General features: G+C 39.7%; 1 protein-coding gene across 1 annotated transcript in view; it reads right to left on the bottom strand.

The window, feature by feature from the left end:
- Positions 1-5,276: 5,276 nt before the first annotated feature.
- The window catches only part of ERICH6 (glutamate rich 6), a 41,839-nt gene continuing 20,784 nt past the window's right edge, over positions 5,277-26,331 (bottom strand). Inside the window, exons 9-14 of the mRNA XM_068987877.1 lie at positions 26,227-26,297; positions 24,432-24,577; positions 18,706-18,791; positions 16,561-16,716; positions 13,352-13,580; positions 5,277-5,540 (exon numbers count right to left, since the gene is read on the bottom strand). Of these exons, the coding sequence (XP_068843978.1) occupies positions 5,277-5,540; positions 13,352-13,580; positions 16,561-16,716; positions 18,706-18,791; positions 24,432-24,577; positions 26,227-26,297 (952 nt within the window). The remainder of the gene's footprint in view (positions 5,541-13,351; positions 13,581-16,560; positions 16,717-18,705; positions 18,792-24,431; positions 24,578-26,226; positions 26,298-26,331) is intronic.

Below are 26,331 nucleotides of genomic sequence, written 5' to 3'. Positions count from 1 at the left end.
ATAAAATCCACAGATGCAGAACTGCCGATCTAGAGGGACTGTGGCTCCTGAGGCACGCTGAATGCAGGGAAACTGAAGGTAGGGAGGGGTGACTAAAAATAATACTCTCCCTCCTTTTTTTTTTTTTTCAGTATGTGGAGGGTTGGTGCCCCTTACTCCAGCTGCTCAGGGGTCAGCTATATTTTTCTGTAATCTTGGATCATTTCTACAGTGAATTGATATGACTTTTTGTTTTTTTTTGCCCACCCCTTGTGGCTTATGGCAAAACTCTATTAGTCTTTGCCCTGCTTCATTCTGCATTCCAAGGCCAAATTTGCCTGTTACTCCAGGTGTTTCTTGACTTCCTACTTTTGCATTCCAGTCTCCTATAATGAAAAGGACATCTTTTTTGGGTGTTAGTTCCAAAAGGTCTTGTAGGTCTTCATAGAACTGTTCAACTTCAGCGTTACTGGTTGGGGCATAGACTTGGATTACTGTGATATTGAATGGTTTGCCTTGGAAATGAACAGAGATCATTCTGTCTTTTTTGAGATTGCATCCAAGTACTGCATTTCAGACTTTTGTTGACTATGATGGCTACTCCATTTCAAAAGTTGGCTTAAAGCTCAACATTTAGAAAACGAAGATCATGGCATCAGGTCCCATCACTTCATGGGAAATAGATGGGGAAACGGTGGAAACAGTGTCAGACTTTATTTTGGGGGGCTCCAAAATCACTGCAGATGGTGATTGCAGCCATGAAATTAAAAGACGCTTACTCCTTGGAAGAAAAGTTATGATCAACTTGGATAGCATATTCAAAAGCAGAGATATTACTTTGCTGACTAAGGTCCATCTAGTCAAGGCTATGGTTTTTCCTGTGGTCATGTATGGATGTGAGAGTTGGACTGTGAAAAAGGCTGAGCGCCGAAGAATTGATGCTTTTGAACTGTGGTGTTGGAGAAGACTCTTGAGAGTCCCTTGGAGTGCAAGGAGATCCAACTAATCCATTCTGAAGGAGATCAGTCCTGGGATTTCTTTGGAAGGAATGATGCTAAAGCTGAAACTCCAATACTTTGGCCACCTCATGCTTAGAGTTGACTCAGTGGAAAAGACTCTGATGCTGGGAGGGATTGGGGGCAGGAGGAGAAGGGGACGACAGAGGATGAGATGGCTGGATGGCATCACCGATTCGATGGATGTGAGTTTGAGTGAACTCCAGGAGTTGGTGATGGACAAGGAGGCCTGGCGTGCTGCGATTCATGGGATCTCAAAGAGTCGGACACGACTGAGCAACTGAACTGAACTGAACTGTGGCTTATGGAATCTTAAATTTTCTGATCATGTACGGAATCCATGCTCTCCACAGTGAAAGTGCAGATTCCCAACCACTGGACTGCTTAGAAATTCCCTGGTATGACTTTCGTTAGCAGGAAAACCTAGCAAGGAAATGCACTCTGGAATATGCTGCTCACTCACTATTAGAGCTGCATGGAGGCCAATACACTGGACGTGTCTCATATGTTTCAATCCCTGAGGGCTTTACTGATGCTGCTGCCAGCTTTACCTGAAGCAAAAAGTTTTCTTCTTTTTTTAAAAAATAATTTTTTATTTATCTTATTATTTATTTTTGGCTGGGCTGGGTCTTCGCTGTTGCAGGCGGGCTTTCTCTAGTTGCTGTGAGCAGGAGTTATGGTGCATCCGCTTCTCACTGTGATGTCTTCTCTCGTTGCAGAGCACAGCTTCTAGCACGCTGGGGCTTCAGTAGTTGTGGCTCTTCGGCTCTAGAGCACAGGCTCAGTAGTTGTGGCACATGGGTTTAGTTACTTCTGGGCATGTGGGATAGAACTTGTGTCCCCTGCACTGGCAGACAGATTCTTATCCACTGCACCACCAGGGAAGTCCAAAAGTTTTCATTTCTTTACTCATCTGTTACGCTGACGTGCATATATGTATCTTCTCAAAGATGATAATTTTATCTGTTCAAAATTGTACACATAAAATGTAAAATATGCATAAGCAAAATAAAATGATAATCCTGAGATCAGGAATAAAACAATACAAGGATTTGTAGTACTACTGTAAGCTTTAAGTATATCAATAATTCCTTTGAAATTTACAAATGGGCAGACCTACACATTTAGTGTTTTCTTCTCCCTCAATTTATGCAGTATTACTATATGACAACTTTATGGCTGCTGCTGCTGCTAAGTCACTTCAGTCGTGTCCGACTCTGCAACCCCATAGACGGCAGCCCACCAGGCTCCCCCATCCCTAGGATTCTCCAGGCAAGAATACTGGAGTGGGTTGCCATTTCCTTCTCCAATGCATGAAAGTGAAAAGTGAAAGTGAAGTCGCTCAGTCGTGTCCGACTCTTCGCAACCCCATGGACTGCAGACTACCAGGCTCCTCTGTCCGTGGGATTTTCCAGGCAAGAGTACTAGAAGAGTTTAATTTTTTTCTTATGTCAAACTGTAATTGATTTATTTTATTATTTTCAGATGCAAAGTGATTTGGTTATATATAATCTATACATTTATGTATATTCTTTTAAAAAATTATTTTCCATTATAGGTTATTACAAGATATTGACTATAGTTCTTTATGAAAGTGAAAGAAAGTGAAAGTGAAGTCACTCAGTCATGTCCGACTCTCTGCAACCCCATGGACTGTAACCTACCACGCTCCTCTGTCCATGGGATATTCCAGGCAAGGGTACTGGAGTGGGGTGCCATTTCCTTCTCCAGAGGATCTTCCCAACCCAGGGATCAAACCTGGGTCTCCCACACTGTAGGCAGATGCTTTACCATCTGAGCCACTAAGGAAGTCAATAAATCCTTGTTGCTTAGCTATTTTATATATGGCAATGTGTATCTGTTAATCCCATACTCCTGATTTTCCCCTCCTTCCCCTTCTCCTTTGGTAATCATAAATTTGTTTATGTCTGTGAGTTTGTTTCTGGTTTGAAAATAAGTTGATTTGTACTATTTTTTTTAGATTCCACTTATAAGTGATATCATATGATATGTGTCTTTCTCTGATTTGCTTCACTTAGTATGATAACCTCTGGGTCCATCCATGTTGCTTGCTGCAAATGGCATTTGTTTCATTCCTTTTTAAGGCTGAGTAATATTCCATTGTATATATGTACCGTATCTTCTAGGTTGCTTCCTTGTCTTGGCTGTTGCAAATAGTGCTGCTGTGAACACTGAGGTGTATGAACTTTTTGAATTAGAGTTTACATCTTTTCCAGATATATGCCCAGGAGTGGGACTGCTAGATCATATGGTACCTCTATTTTTAGTTTTGTGTTTATTTTTTTAAAGAATCTGTATGCTGTTCTCTAGCATGAAGTGGCTGCACCAATTTACATTCCCACCAACAGTATAAGATGGTTCCCTTTTCTCCACACTCTCTCCAGCATTTATTATTTGTGACTGGAGTGGGGTGACACCTCATTGTAGTCTCAATTTGCATTTCTCTAATAATTAGTGATGTTGAGAATCTTTTCATGTGTTTCTTGGCCATCTGTATATCTTCTTTGGTGAAATGTCTATTTAGGTTTTCTGACCATTTTTTTTTTTTTTGATTGGGTTGTTTGTTTTTTGATATTGAGTTGTATGAACTATTTGTATACTTTGGAAATTAAGCTCTTGTTAGTTGCATTGTTAGCAAATATTTTCTCCCAGTTAGTAGGTTGTCATTTTATTTATGGTTTCCTAGGAAAGTTTAATTTTTTTGAAGAGGTTTTTCTTGTGAAAAATGAGAAAAAAATACCCTATGAATTAACAGAGTAGATTATTTAAAAAAAAAACCACCAAGCTTACTTTAAACAGCCATGTGAAAAAACAGGCATTGATAAATAAAATCTATGGCATATCCCAATATACTTTGGGATGCTGATATCCAAAGTAAAAATTATCACTGTTGTTTTAACAACTGAAACCCTTAAATAACAACTGCCTTTAAAAAAAATTTTTATAGAAGTTAATTTACAATGTTGTGTTAGTTAATGGTGTATAGTAAAGTGACTTGGTTATACACATATGTTTTCTTTTTCATATTCTTTTCCATGATGGTTTATTACAGGATATTGAATAGTTCTCTATACTATACAGTGAGACCTTCTTGTTCATCTGTTTTATATATAATACTTTGTATCTGCTAATCCCAAACTCCTAATTCATCCCTCCTGCACCCCCTTCACCCTTTGGTAATGTGTTTGTTAAAGGCAGCTAAAAAAAAAAAAAGTGGTGAATGGATTAATACCAAGGCCAACCCTCAGCCTCCAGTAGCTCACCCCCTTCCTGCGGCCCAGCACTCAGCCCTCCCTGGGACACCTCATCCTTCCACTCCTCCTGTGCCCTTCAGCCCTTCCCCAAGCTTCCTCAGCAGCCTCTTAGTAGGAAAACAATATGGTTTAGTCCTCATACTAACTGATGAATAACTAGCGGCTAGATTTACTTCCTCTTGCTACACACACTTAACACCAAATCTGTTATTCACTGTAAGGGATGGCCCCCTCCAACAAGATTCCTCCCTCTCCCAAGAACAGATAACTGAAAGTCAGGGAAGTTCAGGAGAGGGCAGGCTGGGCATTCGTCTTTAGGGTTCTCCACCTAAAGACTCTCACCTCTGCTTTCTGCTCTTCAGTAATTTTATCACCGACCAGAGGCTGCTGTGCTGTGCTGTGCTATCCCTGCGGACCCAGCAACATCCCTCCTCCCTCCCCTCAGAAGGGGAAAGACACGCGGTGCCATAATCCTTTGCCAGTGGGATCCCATTATGTTTCCCCAGGGAGAGGCCCCTGCCTGAGGTGTGGGAAGTGGGAGAGGAGCAGTGGCCGTCGCTCACTTCTGGCAGGAGGGTGGTCTTTGGAGGATGGCAGTTACTTGCCATTTCTGCATTGGAGTATGAGTAACTCCTGCCACTCTCTCCCTTGGTGCTGTTGGCTTTGTGGCTTCCTGAGATTCCCTCATTTTCCCAAACAGCAGGGCTGTTCCTTGACCTTCACTTTCCCAGCCTTTCAGGAGGTTGTGAAAGCACCTGCTCCCTCCCTGCTTTCTGTTTTCCTGATGGAACTCTGACTGAAAAATAAGGCCTTTGGCTGACTTACTCATTCTCTGTTGTCCCCAAAGTCAGTGGTTTAGTTTTCCGACCAAGAGTGCAAACCAGGGATGACTCAGGATGTGCTCCAAATTTGTATTTCCTAGTCATTGTGCACACTTTTCTTGAGATCTCCCACACTGCCTCCCAGAAAAACACAACAGAACAAATGAAAGCACCATCGTCATTCGTTAAATGTTTTCATTTATCATAGCTGCTATTGTTGTTATTATATCTTGCTTCATACCAGAATTGTGACAAAGAGCAATTAGTTTTAGAGAAAGTGAAGAAAGGTAGGAAGGTTGCTTTAATTTTTCCCAAACCTGGCTGGAGGGGAAATTCACACATCCTTCCAGTTTATGAAACAGGCGTCGGATCTTTATTAAACTGGCCAGCAGAAGAAGGTCATCTCCGTTCAGGTATCGGAGTGCTGGAATCTCCTTGGCATTTAGCAGCTTTTCAGCAAAGAGAAACAGAAAGGAAGCTCAGGGTTCCGTGTGGAAATAGTGACTGCAGAAGCAGGAGGTGGGAGGAGGCGAGAGGCAACACTAGTTAGCGGCTGGAGTCCCCTGTGAGTCTGCTGCTGCTGCTAAGTCGCTTCAGTCTTATCCAACTCTGTGTGACCCCATAGATAGCAGCCCACCAGGCTCCCCCGTCCCTGGGATTCTCCAGGCAAGCACACTGGAGTGGGTTGCCATTTCCTTCTCCAATGCATGAAAGTAAAAAGTGAAAGTGAAGTTGTTCAGTCGTGTCCGGCTCTCCGCGATCCCATGGACTACCAGGCTCCTCCGTCCATGGGACTCTCCAGACAAGAGTACTGGAGTGGGGTGCCATTGTTATCTATAAATAGGGGCAGTGGTATTAATTCTGATCTGAACAGGAATGAGCTCTGGAGATTTGAGAGACTAGAGCAGACCAGACCAAACAGAATTTGCATACTTTCTTTCAAATGCTTACAATGCATTCAAGTCATTATAACAGCATATACTATTTCACCAGCATCTATGGAGGAGGGCACAGAAATGCTATAGTTATCCTGTCCCTGGGACACACCCAGTGTGGAGTGAGTGCTGGCCTGGAGGCTGGGAAGGCGGTGGGGAGCACCTGAGCTGGGCTTTCCAGAAGGCCCTGGGATGACCGACACTCCTTTTCTTCTCCTGAATGCACCCCCACCTCCAGGAGCTGCTGCACATGAACATTCCCAAGACCCTTCCTTGCCCTCTGTGCCGCCCATGTCCTCTCAGCCTTGGGTGACTCAGGCTGATGCTGTCTCCTTGAGCTGCAGGAAGGTCAAGGGTCCCAAGCCTTGCCTGGAATGTTTCCAAGGCTGAGCTTTAGGACCAGCCCAGGAGGGGCATGTAATTTCAGTGGGGTGGGCTAAAAAGCAAGCCCATCTGCTACCTCCTGCAGGCAGAGTGACCATTTATTCATCTGCCAGAGATGTGAGATCACAGTATTCTTCTGCATTCTCACCCCTCCCCACCTTGGAAGGAAGGGAGAGAGAAAGGAAAGAGGGATGGGGGAAGGAGGTTGAGATAGCTGAGAAATAAAGGGTTAATCACCATTTTTAGTTTTCCTTCAAATCCCATAAAATGGGAAACGTTTTCAGAGAGTAAATCAATAGGAAATAGGAAAGATTTTTATCAGCAGGAATAATCTTAAGGAATTCCTGAAAATTAAGAAGCAGCTGGGACCATGTCCAACTGAGAGATAAATGATCAAATGAAACCACTAGTCCAGAACACACATATTCTGAGCTCAAAGTCAAGTGAACATTAGGATGGCATTTCAGGCAAAGAGCATTAAGAGGGACACATATTGATGATGTTAAATTTTTTTGTCAAAATAGAAACAAAACCCCTCAGTGATACTCTGAGTCACATAATGGACACAAAGCTGAAGGGCCAATAGGTGAGCTGGCCCAGGGGTGAAAGGTGTAACTCACCATGAAGACAACACCTTGAATTTCCTAACCACAGAACTTCAAGACAAGACAAAGCAAAACCTGATAGAAATTATACAAAAAATGGACAAATTCACAGTTGTACTGGGATATTTTCATACATCTCTCAGAAATAAACCAACAATATAAGAAGAAAAGGATATAGAGAGAAGTATGAATAGAACAATTAAACATACATTATACAATTTGTGCCAATAGACATTCAACCATCTGGGGGGTCAAATATACATGGAACAGTCATAAATTATGTCATCAACTACAAAGAAAATATCCCTGCATTCTAAATAGCAAGAAAAAATACAAGCCATATTCCTTGACCATTTAGAAGTTAACGAGAAAAGGTAGCAAATTTTAAAAACCTCATTTGAAAGTTCAGTAACTACTGAGTTGAAGAAATCAAAATAGCACTCATAGACTATACAGAAGTGAAAGAAAACAAAAGCACTATATGCATGCCACGGTAGGGTGGGGTGGGCTGCTGGGAGTTTACACAGGCGGTCAGGAAAGGACTCTGAGAGCAGAACCTGAGGGAAGTGCTAAGTGGGGTAAGGGGCATTTTAGGTTGAGGGAACAGCAAGTGCAAAAGCCCTGTGGCAGTGATGTGCATGGCATTGTCCACAACAGCAAAAAGGCCACGGTGGCTAGAGCAAAGTGGGTAAGAAAAGAGGACTACGGAGAAATATTTAAAAAGGAAGTCCAGATCATGTATCGTAGTGTAGGTGTTTTATCACTAGATAGACCATTTTCATTAGTCGCTAGGTATTTTTTGATTTCCTCTTTGATTTCTTCAGTGACCCAATGGTTGTTTAGTAGCATATTGTTTAGCTTTCATGTGTTTGTGTTTTTTACAGTTTTTTTTTTCTTGTGGTTTATTTCTAATCTTATAGCTTTGTGATTGGAAAAAATGTTTGATATGATTTCAATTTTCTTAAATTTACTGAGGCTGACTTTGTCGGCCAGCAATCCTGGAGGATGTTCCATGTGTACTTGTGAAGAATGTGTATTCTGCTGCTTTTGAATGGAATGCCCTATAAATATCAATTATGTTTTCAAAATATCACCCTTACTATCATGATAGAATTGACTTTGGGAAGAGTGGAAGCTGGGACACTCGGGAGGAGGCTATTGTAATAATTTAAACAAGATGGATTAACTAGATACATGAGGCAGATGAGGTAACAGTAATGAAGGATGCAAGGAGTGTTGGAATCTGGTGACATCTTGGTGGTAGCATTTAGAGGACTTGCAGATGAAAGACATGGACAGAGAAGAGAGAACCAACCCCAAAGTTTTGGGTCTGAGCAAATGAAAGCAAGGTGTTGCCACTTTCTGAGACGGAGAAGACCGAAGGAAGAACATGCCTTCCAATGTCAGTTTGCTCTGTGAAGTTCCTAATACTCTTTAGATGCCAGATGGAGATGCAGGATTGGAATCAGAGATATTCAAGTTTAAAGTTCCTGGGAGATCCACCTGGAGATCAAAGGAGGGGTTATCAGCAAGCAGATGGTATTTCAGGACAAAAAAACTAACGAGGGAGTTAGTACAGAGAGAGAAGAGGTGAGCCCAATGACAGGCCCTGGAGCCTTTCAGTATTTAAAAGAGGGGAGGTGAAGAAAATAGGAAAGGAAAAATGAGAAGGAGTAGTCCCTGAGGTGGAAGCAAAATCAAGGCAGAGTAACTCCTGGAAGCAAGAGAGGAAATGCTTCCAGGGGGAGAGGGGTGAGAAACTATGTGTGCCCATTGTCACTGAGAGGGCATTAGATTTAGCATATAGTAACCGCAGTAAACGTGTAATACTATGCAACAACCAAATGGACAAATTTACTTGGATATCTAGACATGAAAGATATTCCATTTAACTTGTGGAAAACAGAAACAAATAGAACAAGTCTAATAGTACAATCAGTGTAGACATGCAATTTTTATTTTTAAAAAGATGTAGATGAATAATTTATAAATATATAGAAAAGAGAAATACACACCAAATTTTCAATGTGATTACCTTTGGGAAGAGGATTAGAAGAAAGGATGGAAGGGAGGAATATCGTTTTTAACTCTTTTATGTCTGTATTATTTGAAGATTCAAATATAACAGTGTATTCACATGTCACTTTTGCAATTTTAAAAAACTGAAAGGGTCATTATGAGGATAATGAGAAAAGCAAACTTTTTAACATCAGATTCTTTCTTTTGCACCAACTGTTCTTCTGATTAAAACTCATTTCGAAGGAGAGAGGCGAGGAGAAAGAGACAGAGCATTTTTGACATCTTTGCTAAGGATCCATTTACCATGAATGTATTGAACCAAAAAGAGGCTATATTGTAGATTTCTAACCAAGGAAGAAACTTGTTTGGACTTGCCAGCTGACTGCAGTAGCTAGATCGACTGGAAGCAGCTTGAATATTGCTTAGCACAGTGTGGACCCTCGCTGTCTGTTGACTGAATCTGAAGTCTCCCTTTTGTTTGGTGTTTATGAAATATCCCTACCTATATGGAATCCTGAAGTCATATTTCCACTTACTTAAATGTATAGACATTTTAGAAACTGAAGATGTCTTTGGAGTTTGGAGCCATCTCTTCCTTGAATAATTGATGAAATAAGGTCCTCAGAGCTTAGGATACTTATTCAAAGTCACATATTATGTATGTTCTATATATAGTCACTCAGTCGTGTCTGACACTTTGTGACCCCATGGACTGCAGCACGCCAGGCTTCCCTGTCCTTCACCGACTCCTGGAGCTTGCTCAAACTCATGCCCGTCAAGTGAGTGATGCCATCCAACCATCTTATCCTCTGTTGTCCCCTTTTCCTCCTGCCTTCAATCTTTCCCAGCATCAGGGTCTTTTCAAATGAGTCAGTTCTTCCTATCAGGTGGCCAAAGTATTGGAGTTTCAGCTTCAACAGCAGTCCTTCCAATGAATATTAAGGGTTGACTTCCTTTAGAATTGACTAGTTTGATCTCATTGTGCTCCAAGGGACTCTCAAGAGTTTTCTCCAGCAACCCAGTTTGAAAGCATCAGTTCTTCAGTGCTCATCCTTCTTTATGGTCCAGTTCTCACATCCATACATGACTACTGGAAAAACCATAGCTTTGGCAAGATGGACCTTTGTCAGCAAAGTAATGTCTTTGCTTTTTAATATGCTAAGTTGGTCATAGCTTTTCTTCCAAGGAGCAAGTGTCTTTTAATTTCATGACTGCAGTCACCATCTTCAGTGATTTTGGAGCTCCCAAAAATACAGTCTTTTACTGTTTTCATTGTTTCCCCATCTATTTGTCATGAAGTGAGGGGACCGGATGCCATCTTAGTTTTCTGAATGTTGAGTTTTAAGCCAAGTTTTTCACTCTCCTCTTTCACTTTCATCAAGACACTCTTTAGTTCTTCTTCACTTTCTGCCATAAGGGCAGTGTTATCTGCGTATCTGAGGTTATTGATATTTCTCCTGGAAATCTTAATTCCAGCTTGTACTTCATCCAGCCCAGCATTTCACATGATGTACTCTGCATATAAGTTAAATAAGCAGGGTGACAATATACAGCCTTGACATACTTCTTTCCTGATTTGGAACCAGTCTGTTGTTCCATGTCCAGTTCTAACTGTTACGTCTTGACCTGCATACAGATTTCTCAGGAGGCGGGTAAGGTGGTCTGGTATTCCCATCTCATTAAGAATTTTCCACAGTTTGTTGTGATCCACACAATCAGAGGCTTTGGCCACAGTCAATAAAGCAGAAGTAAATGTTTTTCTGGAACTCTCTTACTTTTTCTATGATGTTGGCAATTTGATCTCTGGATCCTCTGCCTTAACTAAAATCCAGCTTGAATATCTGTAAGTCACAGTTCACGTACTGTTGAAGCCTGGCTTGGAGAATTTTTTTTTGAATTTTATTTATTAATTAATTTATTTTTTACTTTATTTTACTTTACAATACTGTATTGGTTTTGCCATACATTGACATGACTCCACCACGGGTGTACATACGTTCCCAAACATGTGAACGTTACTTTGCTAGCGTGTGTTAAGTCGTATGGCTCAGATGGTAAAGCATCTGCCTGCAATGACCTGATTGACCCTAGGTTCAATCCCTGGGTCAGGAAGACCCCCTGGGGAAGGAAATGGCAACCCACTCCAGTACTCTTGCCTGGAAAATGCAGAGGAGCCTGGTAGGCTACATCTATGGTGTCACAGAGTTGGACATGACTGAGCAACTTCACACTTTGCTAGCATGTGAGATGAGTGCAATTGTGCAGTAGTTTGAACATTCTTTGGCATTGCCCTTCTTTGGGATCAGAATGAAAACTGACCTTTTCCAGTTCTGTGGCCACTGCTGAGTTTTCTAAATTTGCTGAGTGCAGCACTTTCACAGCATCATCTTTTAAGATTTGAAATAGCTCAACTGGAATTCCATTACACCTCCACTAGCTTTGTCCATAGTGATGCTTCCTAAGGCCCACTTGACTTTGCATTCCAGGATGTCTGGCTCGAGGTGCGTGATCACACCATCGTGGTTATCTGGGCTATGAAGATCTTTTTGTATAGTTCTGTGCATTCTTGCCATCTCTTCTTAATATCTTCTGCTTCTGTTAGGTCCCTACCATTTCTGTCCTTTATTGAGCCCATCTTTGCATGAAATGTTCCCTTTGTATCTCTAATTTTCTTGAAGAGATCTCTAGTCTTTACATTCTATTGTTTTCCTCTATTTCTTTGCATTGATTACTGAGGAAGGCTTTCTTATCACTCCTTGCTGTTCTTAGAAACTCTGCATTCAAATGGGTATATCTTTCCTTTTTTCCTTTGCCTTTCACTTCTCTTCTTTTTTCAGCTATTTGTAAGGCCTCCTGAGACAACCATTTTGCCTTTTTGCATTTCTTTTTCTTGGGGATGGTCATGATCACTTCCTCCTGTCCAATGTCACGAACCTCCATCTATAATTCTTCAGGCACTCTGTCTATCAGATCTAATCCCTTGAATCTGTGTATATACATGTAATCCCTTTTATATACATGTAATCTATTTATATACATGTAATTTTTATACATCTAATCCCTTGAATCTATACACACAGATGCATATATATATATTTCAGCTTTACTGAGATATAATTGAGAAATTCTACGTCTCTATTGGGGCTTGCTTGGGAAATTCCATGGACAGAGAAGCTTGGTGGGCTACATCCATAGGATTGCAAGAGAGTTGGACAGGACTTAGCAACTAAACAACAACAAACATCTCTATTGAGCTATCATTTATTAAGTAGTTGGTGCCAAGAAACATGCTAAGCACTTTATATTCTCATTGAATCATCACAGAAATCAATAGTATAATAGAGGAATCATCCCCATTTTATAGAGGAGGGCACTGAAGTTCAAGTTCACCAGCTTAGCTAAGTGTTGAGGTTTGAAACTATGTCCTGTAAACTTAAGTCTGTGTTCTTAACCATCGTGCAGCATTGCTGGTCACTGAGAGTGTTCTTTGGGCCATGCCCTGGGCGGTGTAGAGAAATCAGTAAGAAAGAGATTCTATCCTGCAGGAGCTCACCATCCAGTAGGAAAGGCAGCCACAAAGGCAAGTAAGGCGCATAGTTCAATAGTTCAGCAAGCATACACATGGACAGAGATGAGTACATGGACAACCTAGAGAAGGACATGATTGACCTTGTTTGGACAAAGGGCAAGGAGGTCTGGGAAGTGTCTCTAAGGAAACAGGGCTTGTGTTGGGTCTTGAACATGGTCAGAACCCAGGTCTCCTGACTCAGCCAAAGGCTTTCAGCTAGAACACAGAGAAAAACAATACAAAATACTAAAACCCAAACCTCAAAGCTGCACTACCCTGGTGGCTCAGATGGTAAAAGCGTCTGTCTACAACGTGGGAGACCCAGGTTCGATCCCTGGGTCAGGAAGATCCGCTGGAGAAGGAAATGGCAATCCACTCCAGTTCTATTGCCTGGAAAATCCCATGGACAGAGGAGCCTGGTAGGCTATAGTCCATAGCGTCGCAAAGAGTCGGACACGACTGAGCGACTTCACTTCACTTCACTCATACAGTAGACACTCAGTAAATGTTACTTGGAATCAAGTTTGAACTAAAAAGGAATTTGAGGAAGAAGAAACAATAAGGCTGTCTCAATTCTGTATGAATTCAATTCCATATAAAACTTTCACTGTTTTTTCCTTGAATTTCAAAATTCACAGTGGTGCACCATAGATTACACACAAGTATAATCTGTCAGTAATAACACTAACTAACATTATTTTACTCTTATTATTCTAAATGCTTTAAAATGTTTATAAAAATGGACCTACCTTCACTTTGGTTCCGACACTGATTCTTGCCTGTTGGCCCATTGCTAGAAAAGTGATTGAAATCTTGTCTTGTTCTAAGATGCGGATTCCAACGTAATGGTTCAAAGCCAGAAACACAGGTTTAAATGAAACAAAGGGTGAGGAAGTGACGGAACTTGACCAATTCCAAGCCCTCACTCTGTTGCCAGCTTGATCTGAATATTGACCACCCAAGATATTGATGTATACCCTGAGGAGAAAGGAAAGTAAAAATCATAAACAGGAACATTATAATTCAACCTTGAAATTAGCTCTGCCACTTGCTAACCAAAGAGAGCAGCAGTTTATACTAGCCAATAGTCTACGGCTTCCCTGACAGCTCAGCGGTGAAGAATCCACTGGCAATGAAGGGGACACAGGAGACATGAGTTCAATCCCTGCCTCAGGAAGATTCCCTGGAGTAGGAAACAGCAACCTACTCCACTATTCTTGCCTGGAAAATCCCATGGACAGAGGAGCCTGCTGGGTTACAGTCCATAGGGTCACAAAGAGTTGGACACAACTGCACACAACACGATGTGCATATGAATAGTGGAAAACCTCATACAATCATAGGAGCCATATTACTGTGGCAGAATTCTATACTAATTTGAAGTACTGGGTGTAGTTTAAGACCTAGTGATAAACCAAAATGCATCCAGAGGTGGAACCAGGATGATAAAGGGATCTGGAAAATGATGTGCTGGGGAGGATTAAGAGGGAGCAGGGAAGATTTAGTCTGGACATGAAAAAACACAAGAAGGCAGGCTCTACCTGGAAGACGGGCGAGGACTGGTGCTTAGACGTTTCCTGTGCCAGTATGGATATCAGTGAGTGTAAGTTCTAGGAAAGGCTGTACTGGCCTCAGTACTGAGACTTGTTTTCTAACAGCAACTGGGGGGCCAGGACTTCAAGGATATCAAGGCTGGTATGGGTAGAAAGGGCTCAGGAACATTTTTGAGATCACTGTGGTTAAGAAGAGCCCAGTAATGGAATAGAAGGGGGAACTGACACCAGCCAGGCGCCCCAATCTCTTAGAGTCGCTAATGCCACATTTTACTACATTACCAACAGAAGCAGCCCTGTACCGTCTGAGATCTGGTGTCACTAGTGACTGCCGTTCTATTCCATGATCTCCTCTGCACACTCTATCACATTCTTCCATCTCGGCTCACCATGTATTTCTCAGGGAGGGAGGATAGGTAGGGTTCTAGGTACTTAGAAAGTTGGCTTAATTTGATAATAAATTATTTTTAAAAAATCAGATGAATCAGCCATGAGGGCCCCCTAGAATAGGATAACTCACGTCTTATTTTCCCAATTTTGAGTAGCAGCAGTAATCTAATAGCAAAAATACAAATGAGAAATTGAGGTGGTTATCTTATTGTTTCTGGGAAGGAGATTTAGTTTTATCATGCTATGTGGGCGAAGAAAACATTTGGTTAACATTATCTAGATAAATTGTGTGCCATTTACATAGTATGTAGTGGCAAAGATTCAGGGTGTGCCTTCAAGGAACTTCAATCCTACAGGAGAGGTGGGCTTGCTACACAAGAGTCTATGAGGGTGTTAAGGAGCCATGTCAGGGGGCCCAGAGTTCATTTGGTGGGTAGGAAGGGTTCATTGGTACAGAAAAGTCCTAGAAGCCAGTGAATATTTGGTGACAATATTGTGCCTTACCAAATAAATGTAATACAGAATTACTGCTGTTATTGTTCAGTTGTCAACTCGTGTCTGACTCTTTTGCCACCCCACAGACTAAGGCCTGCCAGGCTCCTCTGTCCATGGAGTTTTCCAGGCAAGAATACTAGAGTGGGTTGCCATTTCCTTCTCCAGGGGATCTCCCAGACTTGGGATCAAACCCAGGTCTCCTGCATCAGCAGGCAGATTCTTTACCACTCAGCCACCAGGGGAGCCCCACAGAATTGCTACTGAACCCTGAAGGATAAGTAGAAATCCTCCAATATAACTGGGGATAATGGTTTGACTACTCCTTTGAACTAAAAGTGCAATATTGATAGCTCCGTGTGTCCTAACTTTCTCAAGTACTGGCAGAGTATTCAAACTTTTGTCAATTTATTGGCAGAGTTTCTCAAGATGAGATTGTTATACTTGTAAATAGTTTAAAGGCAGAGAATATCTCTTTCTAAAAAACTTAAAAAGTTGAAATTGTATTTGAAGTTAGAACTCAAATTTCACTTTCTCAGGCTAAATGAAATAATACAAGGTCACCGAGCATATAAATAGTAGATCAAAGGCATCAGGACCTTAATCGCTAGAGATTTTATATATTGCTGTTAAGAATTAATTTTTAAAGAATTATATAGTTGCTCATAGGAAAAGTGCTGTTCATTGTAGCTATGGGGTGCCTTGTTGTTTAGTCACTAAGTTGTATCTGACTCTTTTTGTGACCCCATGGACTGTAATCCACCAGGCCCCTCTGTTCATGGGATTTCCCAGACAAGAATACTGAAGTGGGTTGCCATTTCCTTCTCCAATGGGATGCCTACTTGTTAGGACTATATCTCAAACAACAGAGTATGACAGCTGTCCGTTGCAAATTATTTCCATTGATGAGGCCAGCATTTAGGCTAAAGAGAGACTGCTGGGTTTATATCTCACATCCCTAGAGTGGTCATATAATTTATCTAGAGGGTTTTTTTTCCTAATATTAAAATTGTACAGCTATATTTTCTTGCTGCTTATAGAAAAAATATGATGAGCTTTGTTTTATGTAACTGCCTGGGATTTTTCCACTCCATATGGGATGACATAAATAAAAAACTTCTCTGAATTGAACATTCCTATCCTATGACCACTAATTTAAATAAATCTTCTTAAATTCATTTTTGTCTTTCTAGTTATAAGATGAATAAAATCTGGCAATCTAATGTATAGCACAGTGATTTTCATTAACACTGCAGTTATGTAGTTGAAAGTTGCTAAGACAGTGGATCTTAAATGTCTTAGAAAGAAATGGTAATTATGTGACATGATGCAGTTGTTAGCTAACACTACAGAAGTAATCATTTTGCACCATATAAGCGTATCAAATCAATAACCATTGTACACTTGTAACTTACCCAGTATATGTCAGTTATATTTCAAAAAAGTTGAAAAAATAAAAGGAAAAATAAAATTTCATGAAACTCGAGAAACAAAATAACCGCAGGAGGAATCTAGAAGCCTACCAGACATTTCCATTGGGATGATAGCAGGAACTTCTACCAGAAGAATCTAGCAATGCCAGGATTGCAGGGTTAGTGGGCATGTCTTCTTGGACTATACAAGTGAAACCATTTATCTTGTTGGGCACTCGGATGATGGCTAGGTTTCCAGATGGGTAACTGAGATCAGTTAAGGTCATTTGAGTTATTCTAATGGTCTTTGACTAGTCTGAGAATAAATTTAATTTATGAGAGAGTCCTTTGAAGCTATAAAGCGTTCTGAAAATGAATGGGAAGCACTGTTAATTACTAAAAAAATGTATGCTTTCTGTGTGCATCAAAATATATTTATGAGACACAAAAATCCTCACCAAAAATACCAGCAAATGGAATCTAGTAAAATATAAAACGGATTATATGTACAACAACAAACCCGAGTCTATCCCAGGAATGTAAGGTTGGATTACCATCTAAAAATAAATTAACGGAAACATACTACATTGACAGAGAAAAGAGCAAAAATAGAGATGATCATTGCAATAGACACAGAAAACGCATCTGACAAAATCCAATACCTTGTTGTAATAAATGACTCAATGAACTAAGAATAGAAAGGAACCTCTTCAACCAAATAAGGCATGTCTAACAAAAACCCACAGTTAACGTCACACTTAACTGATGGCAGACTAGGTGTTTTCCCCCTAAGATCAGGAAGCAGACAAAAACGTCCACTCTCCCCACTTCCATTCAACCTCATGCTGGAGGTTCCAATCAGGAAAATATTATGGAAGAAAAAGAAATGAAGGCATCTACATTGGAAACAGAAGAAGTTAACTCCTATCTCTAATTGCAGATAACACGCTCTTGTAAAAAAGAAAATCCTAAGGAATCTACAAAACAATGTCATAGAACTAACAAAAGAGTTCAGTAGGATTGTAAACTAAAAGGTCAATATATACGAAAAAAATTGTATTTCTAAGCAGTGAACATTTTGAAGATGAAATTAAGAAAATAATTCCATTTACAATAGCATCAAAGAATGAAATATACTGAGGATAATTCACGGACTGTTAATATTCAGTCCAATCTAAACTGATTGGAAGTCCAGCAGTGAAGTAAACACAAAATTGATTCTGAATCATTTTGAAAATCAGTCTTAGTCTTCAAAGGAGTGAAAAGGAATTAAAGCCAGGGCAGGAAGTGATAAGTAATGCTACAAGTTGGAAAGTTATTTTAAAAATTTTTGATATAATGAAAGAAAAACCTACTCTCTTTCTCACAGGGCTTGGGGAACTAAAACTTCTTTACACTTCTTATGCCATAAAGTCATTTTTCTGGGTTCTTGATGGGGTTTGACTAAACATAGAGGCAACTATGGCTAAAAATGACTTTTTCCTACAAAGTGAGGCCCTTGGTTCACCAAAAACTCCTCCTGATTTCATAGCTTTGTTTTACTTTCCCAGAGATATTAAATGGCCTTTGTGTCAAAATAGCAAATGGCCTGGCCATCAGGCAGAAGTTCAAGTGATCAATAACTTGGTGTTCCATAAAATGGATATTGAATTTTTGTATTAAAAAACAACGTACTGCTCATGGATGTGTAGACTGGTACACATTTTCTGGGGGACAAAATCTAGTAAGGCTTTTTTCTTACCCAGAATTTCTATCTCTAGGTATTTAATTCAAGGGAGTAAGTGACAAGTATGCAGCAAAGTGCGCACAAAGCTGTCCATTTAGCCATTGTATAAAGCAGCCCCAAACTGTGAAACCACCTTTGATCAGCACTAGTGGATAGATGAAAGGAATTACAGTTCCTCCCTATGATGGAATACCATATGCATATAAAGATGGTGTAGTATCTCTGTATTTATTGCATATTACATACTCATAATGTTTATGAGTATTTATTGCCTAATATTATTAGGTAAAGGGAGTAAGTTATAAAATAATGAAGAACTTGTTTAGAATTAATTTTTAAAGAATTGTATAATTGCTCCTAGGAAAAAATAAGGAAAAATTTATAAACAGATGTTAATAGCTTTGCTCTGTGTGATAGGATTTGGTCATATCTATCTTTTTTCCTTCATATTTTTTTAATCTCTTTTTTCTTTAGCTTTCTTTTTGTGAAGAAATAAGCTAATGAAAATAAGTTGTCGAAAGAAAGGATACAATATTTGCGTTGTCCCGTCTGGAAATGAAGTCAGAAACTTGCTCCCATGCTTGTAGTGCTTTTCAAAGAGCTCATTCGGCACGATCTACACACCACAGAAAACAAAAGGATGGTTATATGATGACAACAGACATCCTTTGCTTGCTAGATAGTGATACAAACCATTTCTTAATTTAATTTTTTAGTCTGGCATCAGCAACAGGGGACAATCCTTAGGAATCATTAAAGATTGTCCCTAAGCCGTGCAGATAACTTAAGAAAATCTTTCTGGCAGGAAATCTGACATTACTTATCTGTTTAAAGGGTCTGTGTTTTTTGTCGTTTTTAATTTATTTAAAAGTTTCAAAAAATTTATTCAGTAGGACAAGATAGAAGAGAGTGCTTAGGCTTTAGTCAGGATTATATTTTAAGCAATTGTTCTTATCAAAACAGCAAACACTTAAAAAGAGCTTATCACATGGTAAGGTATTTTTTTTTAAATTGAAGTATAGTTGACGTACAATATTATATAAGCTTCAACAGAGTGGTTCACAATTTTAAAGGTTATATTTCATTTATACTTATTATAAAATATGGGCTGTATTCTCTGTGCTGTATAGCATTATCCTTGCAGCTTATTTATTTTATACATAGTTGTTTGTACCTCTTAACCTCCTATCCCTGTCTTGCTCTGCCCCACTTCCCTCTCCCCACTGAAAAACACTGGTTTGTTCTCTACGTCTGTGAGTCTGCTTTTCATTATATTCACTAGTCTATTTTCTTTTAGACTCTACATATTAGTGATTCAATGCAGTATTTGTCTTCTCTGACTTATTTCACTTAGTCAAATACCCTCCATCCATGTTGCAACAAATGGCAAAACTTCATTCTTTTTTTATGGCTGCTGCTGCTGCTAAGTCACTTCAGTCGTGTCCGACTCTGTGCAACTCCATAGACGGCAGCCCACCAGGTTCCCCCGTCCCTGCGATTCTCCAGGCAAGAACACTGGAGTGGGTTGCCATTTCCTTCTCCAACGCATGAAAGTGAAAAGTGAAAGTGAAGTTGCTCAGTCGTGCCCGACTCTTAGCGATCCCATGGACTGTAGCCTACCAGGCTCCTCCCATCCATGGGATTTTCCAGGCAAGAGTACTGGAGTGGGGTGCCACTGCCTTCTCCGTTTATGGCTGAGTACTATTCATATCTACGTGTGTTAGTTGTTCAGTTGTGTCCAACTCTTTGCAACCCTGTGGACTGTAGCCCACCAGGCTCCTCTGTCCTTGGAATTTTCCAGGCAAGAATACAGGAGTGGGTTGCCATTCTCTTCCCCAGAGGATCTTCCCAGCTCAGGGACTGAACCTGTGTCTCCTGTCTTTCAAGCAGATTCTTTACCACTGGAGCCACCAGGGTAAGGCCATTCATATCTGTGTGTGTGTGTGTGTGTGTGTGTGTGTGTGTGTATGTAGCGTCTTCTGTATCCATTCATCTGTTGATGGACACTTAGGTTGTTTCTATGTCTTGGCGATTGTACAATAAATAATGCTGCTATGAACATTGTGGTGCATGTCTCTTTGCAAATTAGCATTTTCATTTGTTCATGTATACGCTCAAGAGTGGAAGTGCCGAATCATATGGTAATTCTAATTTTAGGTTTTTGGGGAAACACCATACTGTTTTCTGTAGTGACTGCACCAATGTACATTCCCTCTAACAGTGTATAAAGATTCCCGTTTCTCCACATCCTTGCCAATATTTGTTATTTGTGTTCTTTTGGACGATGCCATTCTTGACAGCTATGAGGTGATATTGTGGTTTTAATTTTCATTTCCTTGATGATTAGTGACGTTGAGCATCTTTTAATGTGCCCGTTGGCCACCTTTATGTCTTCTTTAAAAAAAAATGTCTATTTGGGTCTTATGCCAGTTTTTCAACCAAGTTTATTTTTTATTTATCTACTTTTACTTTATACACATATTTCTGCGAAAACAGAAGATTAAAAAAAAAACCAACCAGCTCTAGCACAATGGAGATATCCTATATCCTGACTGTAGAGGTGATTATATAACTATCAAAATTAATGGAGCTGTACATATAAAAAAGGTGAGTTTCACTATAAATTGTACTTCAATAGAATGACTTTACACTCTAGTATAAGCTGTAGCATCTGGTGTCTCTTCAAGGTTGTTCTTGAAATTGACTGGAACAAAATACTAGTGAAATATGGGAAGATGAAGAAAGAAATATTGAGAGATATTCTGTTTTATAGCTCTAAGCCTAACTATTTTATTATCTAGGTAATACTCAATAGGAAAATGAATTTGTACCCAACAGGGTTTTATAATGAACTAAAAATTCAGTTCAATTCTCTTTCTTCCTAATCTTGAATTATAATAAAATAGATATAAGAATTCCTAGGGCTAATCTAAATTTTCATGTAAATGTTGCTGTTTATTTTGAAAGATAATATGTTTCTCATTTTTATGAAATGTAAAATACATTCAGAGAAGCACTAAAATATGCTATTTTGTTAATGGACAGTTATAACATGAACATCCATGTTATCACCATCTGGGTCAAGAAATAGAACAGTGCTAAAACTCTAGAAGTCCCCTGTGTGCTAATCCAAAGTCAGTGTTCTATAATAGCTAAGCAATATAGTTTCTTTCCCATTTTGAATTTTATGTAAATGGATTCATATGATGGGAATTTTTTATATTTTGTTTCTTTTAATCAACATTACATTTGTAAGATTCATATGTGTCCCAGTGTGTAGCCACAGTCCAATAGCTTCCAACTGTGTATAGTATTCAATTGTATGACTTCATCATTTATTTATCCATTGTATTTTTAATGGATATCTGGGTTGTTCCCAGTTTTTGGCTTATAAATAATGATACTCTGAACACTCTTTGCATGTGTTCTGGTACCCAGTTCCTCTCAGAACTTATATCCAGAGGAAGAATTGTTGAATTCCACTTTACAGAAGAATATGTGTCTTTCACTTTACAAAAAAACTGCCAAAATGATTCTCAAGCTGTTGTACCAATTTGCATTCCCACTACAGGCTAAATTGTAGTGACTGTTATTCTACATCCTTTCTAACATTCAGTAATATCAGACTTTACAATGGATTTATTTAGCCAATATGATAGGTATGTACATACGTGTGTGTGTGTGTGCTTAGTCGCTCCGTCCTGTCTTGCCCAACGCTTTGCAACCCCATGGACTGTGTAGTCCACCAGGCTCCTCTGCCAGTGTACACTGATCTCTAACTGTGGTTTCAGTTTTCTTCTCCTAGGTTACTAAGGAGGTTGAGCATCTTTTCATATGTTTATTGACCATTTGGATTTTTTCCTTGGAGAAGTGGTCAAGTTTTTTTTAGTTCATTTTTTCTACTAGGGAGACTTTGTTTCATGTTGATTTATAAAAATTATTTATACATTTAGGACAAAAGCCCTTTGTATATCATATGTGCTATAAAATATCTCCCTTCTTGAATTTTAAATTTTAATTTATCAATTCCTTTATGGATACTGCTTTTTAGAATTAGTAAATGTTTCCCTAACCTGAAATAATAAAGCTATTCATCTATTTTTAAAAAAATCATTATAGTTTTACACTTCATATTTAAGTCTTTAATCCACTGGAAATGAAATATTATTTCAACTTCATTAAAAAATATGGATATCTAACTGTCCCAGCACCAGGTGTTGACAACATTTTCCTTTCTCCATTACCTTGTAGTGTCACTGCTGGCACATATCAGATGTCTGTGTGTGCATAAGTTTGATTCTGTATCAAGGATTTTTTGTTTATCCTGCCCCCAAGCTACACCATCTTAATTACTATACTTTGTAATGTTGTTGTTGCTCAGTTGCTCAGTTGTGTCCGACTCTTTGTGACCCCATGGACTGCAGCATGCCAGACTTCCCTGTCTATCACCAACTCTCTCTGTCATTATCTGAGGTTGTTGATATTTCTCCCAGCCTTCTTGATTCCAGCTTGTGAGTCATCCAGCCCAGCATTTTGCATAATATACTCTGCATATTGAAGAAGGGAATGGCAACCCACTCCAGTATTCTTATCTGGAGAATCCCATGGACAGAGGAGCCTGGCATGCTACAGTCCACAGAATTCTCCAGCTCAGAATACTAGAGTGGGTAACTGTTTCTTTCTCAAGGGGATCTTCCCAACCCAGGGATCAAACCCAGGTCTTCCACATTGCAGATGGATTCTTTACCAGCTGAGCCACCAGGGAAGCCCAAAAATACTGGAGTGGGCAGCCTATCCCTTCTCCAGCAGATCTTCCTGACCCAGGAATCAAATTGCATTGCAGGAGGATTCTATACTCATATAAAAATAAATTTATATAAAAAGATATTCAAAGCAACATTATTTAGTAAAACAAAAAAACTTTTAATAATTTTTATTTCCAATACCAGAAGAATGGTTAGATACTATATGAAAAGGCTCATAGATATTAAAATGATGTTAATGTAACCTATGGGCTTTCCTGGTGGCTCAGTGGTAAAGAATCCCCCTGCCAATGTGGGAAATGCAGGTTTGATCCCTGAATTGGGAAGATCCTTTGGAAAAGGAAATGGCAACCCACTCCAATATTCTTGCCTGGGAAATCCCATGGACAGAGGAGCCTGGAGGGCTACAGTCCATGAGGTTGTAAAAGAATAGGACACAACTTAGTGACTAAACAACAGCAATGTAAGTTATATAATATCATAGGAAAATTGTTGGAAATTAGGGCAACCCATTCCAGTACTGTTGCCTGGAGAATCCCATGGACAGAGGAGCCTGGTGGGTTACAGTCCATGGGGTCGCAAAGAGTCAGACACGACTGAGCGAGTAACACAATAACACAAAGTTAAAAGTAGAAAAAATTACATATGTAATATAATTACAGGTCTGTTAACCAAAACCTATGCTTAAGAACTCTGGAACAGTGCTGTCTAATAGAACTTTTATTGACCATAAAAGTTTTCTATAACTGCCTTGAAATATGGTTACCATCAGTCACACACAGTTATTTAAAACTTGAAATTTAGCTAGTGTGACTGAAGAATTAAATTTAAAATTTATTTTATTTTAATTCCTTTAAACTTGGATAGCCATGTGAAATATTTGTTACCACATTGGGTTGTGCAGATCTAGATAATATTGAAATATTAATCATGATTTTGGGATGAGGCTGAGACTTCTGGTGGTTTTCTACCATTGATTTTAGGTTTCTAGAGGGTTTCAAATGTTCCTCACTATACAGTGTTCACATTTTAAAGTAAAAAGGCTTTAACTAAAATAGCCCCTCGTAAGACACATGTAAGGTATTGTTATAAAGTCTGTGTGCGTGCCTGCTAAATCACATTAGTCGTGTCTGACTCTTTGTGACCCCATGGACTGTAGCCACCAGGCTCCTTTGTCCATGGGATTCTCTAGGCAAGAATACTGGAGTGGGTGGCCACGCACTACTTCAGGGAACTTCCCAACCCAAGGATCGAACCTGTATCTCCCACAGTTCCTACATTGCAGGTGGATTTTTTTTTTTTACCACTGAGCCACCAAGGAAGCCCATTATTCTAAAGTAGAAGTTAAAAGGCCAAGTCTGTACCGATTCTTTATGACTAATAGTTAAACGTGTCCTGTAACCAAGCCACCATCTTCATCGAGACAGCTTTTATAATTTTAGGTAAAACTGGTTTTTAAAGAGTAGCAAATAAAAAAATTACAAGCGAATTACCTTTCCACATGCTATCCTAGAATCACAGCAAACAATGGATATATTTCTTTTGTCCAGTTGATAATCAGTTAGTTCTTCCTTAACTGACTCTCCTTCTGGAATATCCACGGAAAATTGATAAGAAATTGTTTTATAGTGTTTTGCATCTAATGGGACAAGAATCACATGCAAATACATATATGTTTAAAACTTTCCAAAATCTCTCTTCTAAAATGAAATTTCAAACTCTATTACAAATGCATTGATTCATTGGACACTTTTTTCCATTGGACATTTTTTTTAATGAAAGAAGAATGAGGAGCTTCATTAAATTAACTTGAGGGGCCCTCTTTTGTTAAAAAAATGAGAACATTCTCATTTTGTTGGAAGAACAAAAATGATGATTTTCATTATGTGGAATTTTTTGGCCGTAGGTTTAGTATGAAAGAGTTGAATCCTAAGGAACTTTATACTAGGGGTTGAGTTGGGAAAAAAATGTTCTCAAAGTATCTTTTCAATAGCTCTGAGTTTCAGAGGAGCCTGATGCTCAGAAATATTAAAAATAAAATTTAACTCCAATGTGCAGCCTATAAGGAGAAAAGCAAAAATATAACTCTAGAACTTCTGATTCTAAAATTGATGCCCCTTCAGTTGTATTAGTACTGCAGCTATACTGGCCAGCTGACCAGTGGGGCCCATCTATAAGAAAGGAATTTGATTTATTTTTGACAGACTTTCCATATCCTAGCTTGAAACAAAATGGAGTGTAGGTTTTACTAAAAGAGAGACAATGAACTCAAAAGCTCTTTCTAGCTCTCTGTAAAATGCTCTATGTGCTAAGTCGCTTCAGTCATGTCCGACTCTTTGCAACCCTATGGACTGTAGCCCACCAGGCTCCTCTGTCCGTGGGTATTCTCCAGGCAAGAATACTGGAGTGGGTTTCCATTTCATCCTCCAGGGGATCTTCTGAACGCAAGGGTTGAACCTACATCTCTTATGTCTCCTGCATTGGCCGGCGGGTTCTTTACCATTAGTGCTAACTGGGAAGCTCCCAAGTGCTCTCTGGTGGTGGTGGTTTACTCACTAAGTCCCGTACGACTCTTGCGACCCCATGGACAGTAGCCTGCCAGGCTCCTCAGTCCATGGGATTCTCTAGGCAAGAATACTAGAGTGGGTTGCCATTTCCTTCTTCAGATGATCTTCCCAACTAAGGAATTGAAGCTGGGTCTCCTGAATTGCAGGCAGATTCTTTACCGACTGAGCTACGAGGGAAGCCAGTCGAAGTCAGTGTTCTATGCTGCTGCTGCTGCTAAGTCGCTTCAGTCGTGTCCGACTCTGTGCGACCCCATAGACGGCAGCCCACCAGGCTCCCCCATCCCTGAGATTCTCCAGGCAAGAACACTGGAGTGGGTTGCCATTTCCTTCTCCAATGCATAAAAGTGAAAAGTGAAAGTGGAGTTGCTCAGTCATGTCCGACTCTTCGTGACCCCATGGACTGCAGCCTACCAGGCTCCTCCGTCCATGGGATTCTCCAGGCAAGAGTACTGGAGTAGGGTGCCGTCGCCTTCTCTGCAGTGCTCTATAGATGCTGCTAAATTATTTCAGTCAATAACAGCAGTGAACTGAAGACTCATAACTTCAAAAGCTAGGTGATAGAAAAGTGGGGTTTTCTGACTTTTAGCCATTTTGACTGAGGCATTGACCAAAATGAAAAATTTTAATATTATTTTTCAAATACATCAGTTTTTGCCCTTGGTCAAAGACATGAGCTCTCTGATGTATAACTGATCTATAACATCAGCTTTGAGGAACTTACCTTCTTCAGAGAAAGCAGGCTGTTCTTTTGTTAATATTTCATAGTGTTTGGCCATTTGTCGCTCTTGTTTTCTACAAAATTAAAAACATGATGCACAAGTCTGAA

Source organism: Capricornis sumatraensis, chromosome 1 (assembly GCF_032405125.1).
Source record: "Capricornis sumatraensis isolate serow.1 chromosome 1, serow.2, whole genome shotgun sequence".
NCBI lineage: Eukaryota > Metazoa > Chordata > Mammalia > Artiodactyla > Bovidae > Capricornis > Capricornis sumatraensis.
Note: the sequence above shows the minus strand (reverse complement) of the source record. Positions and strands in the feature narration are given on the sequence as shown.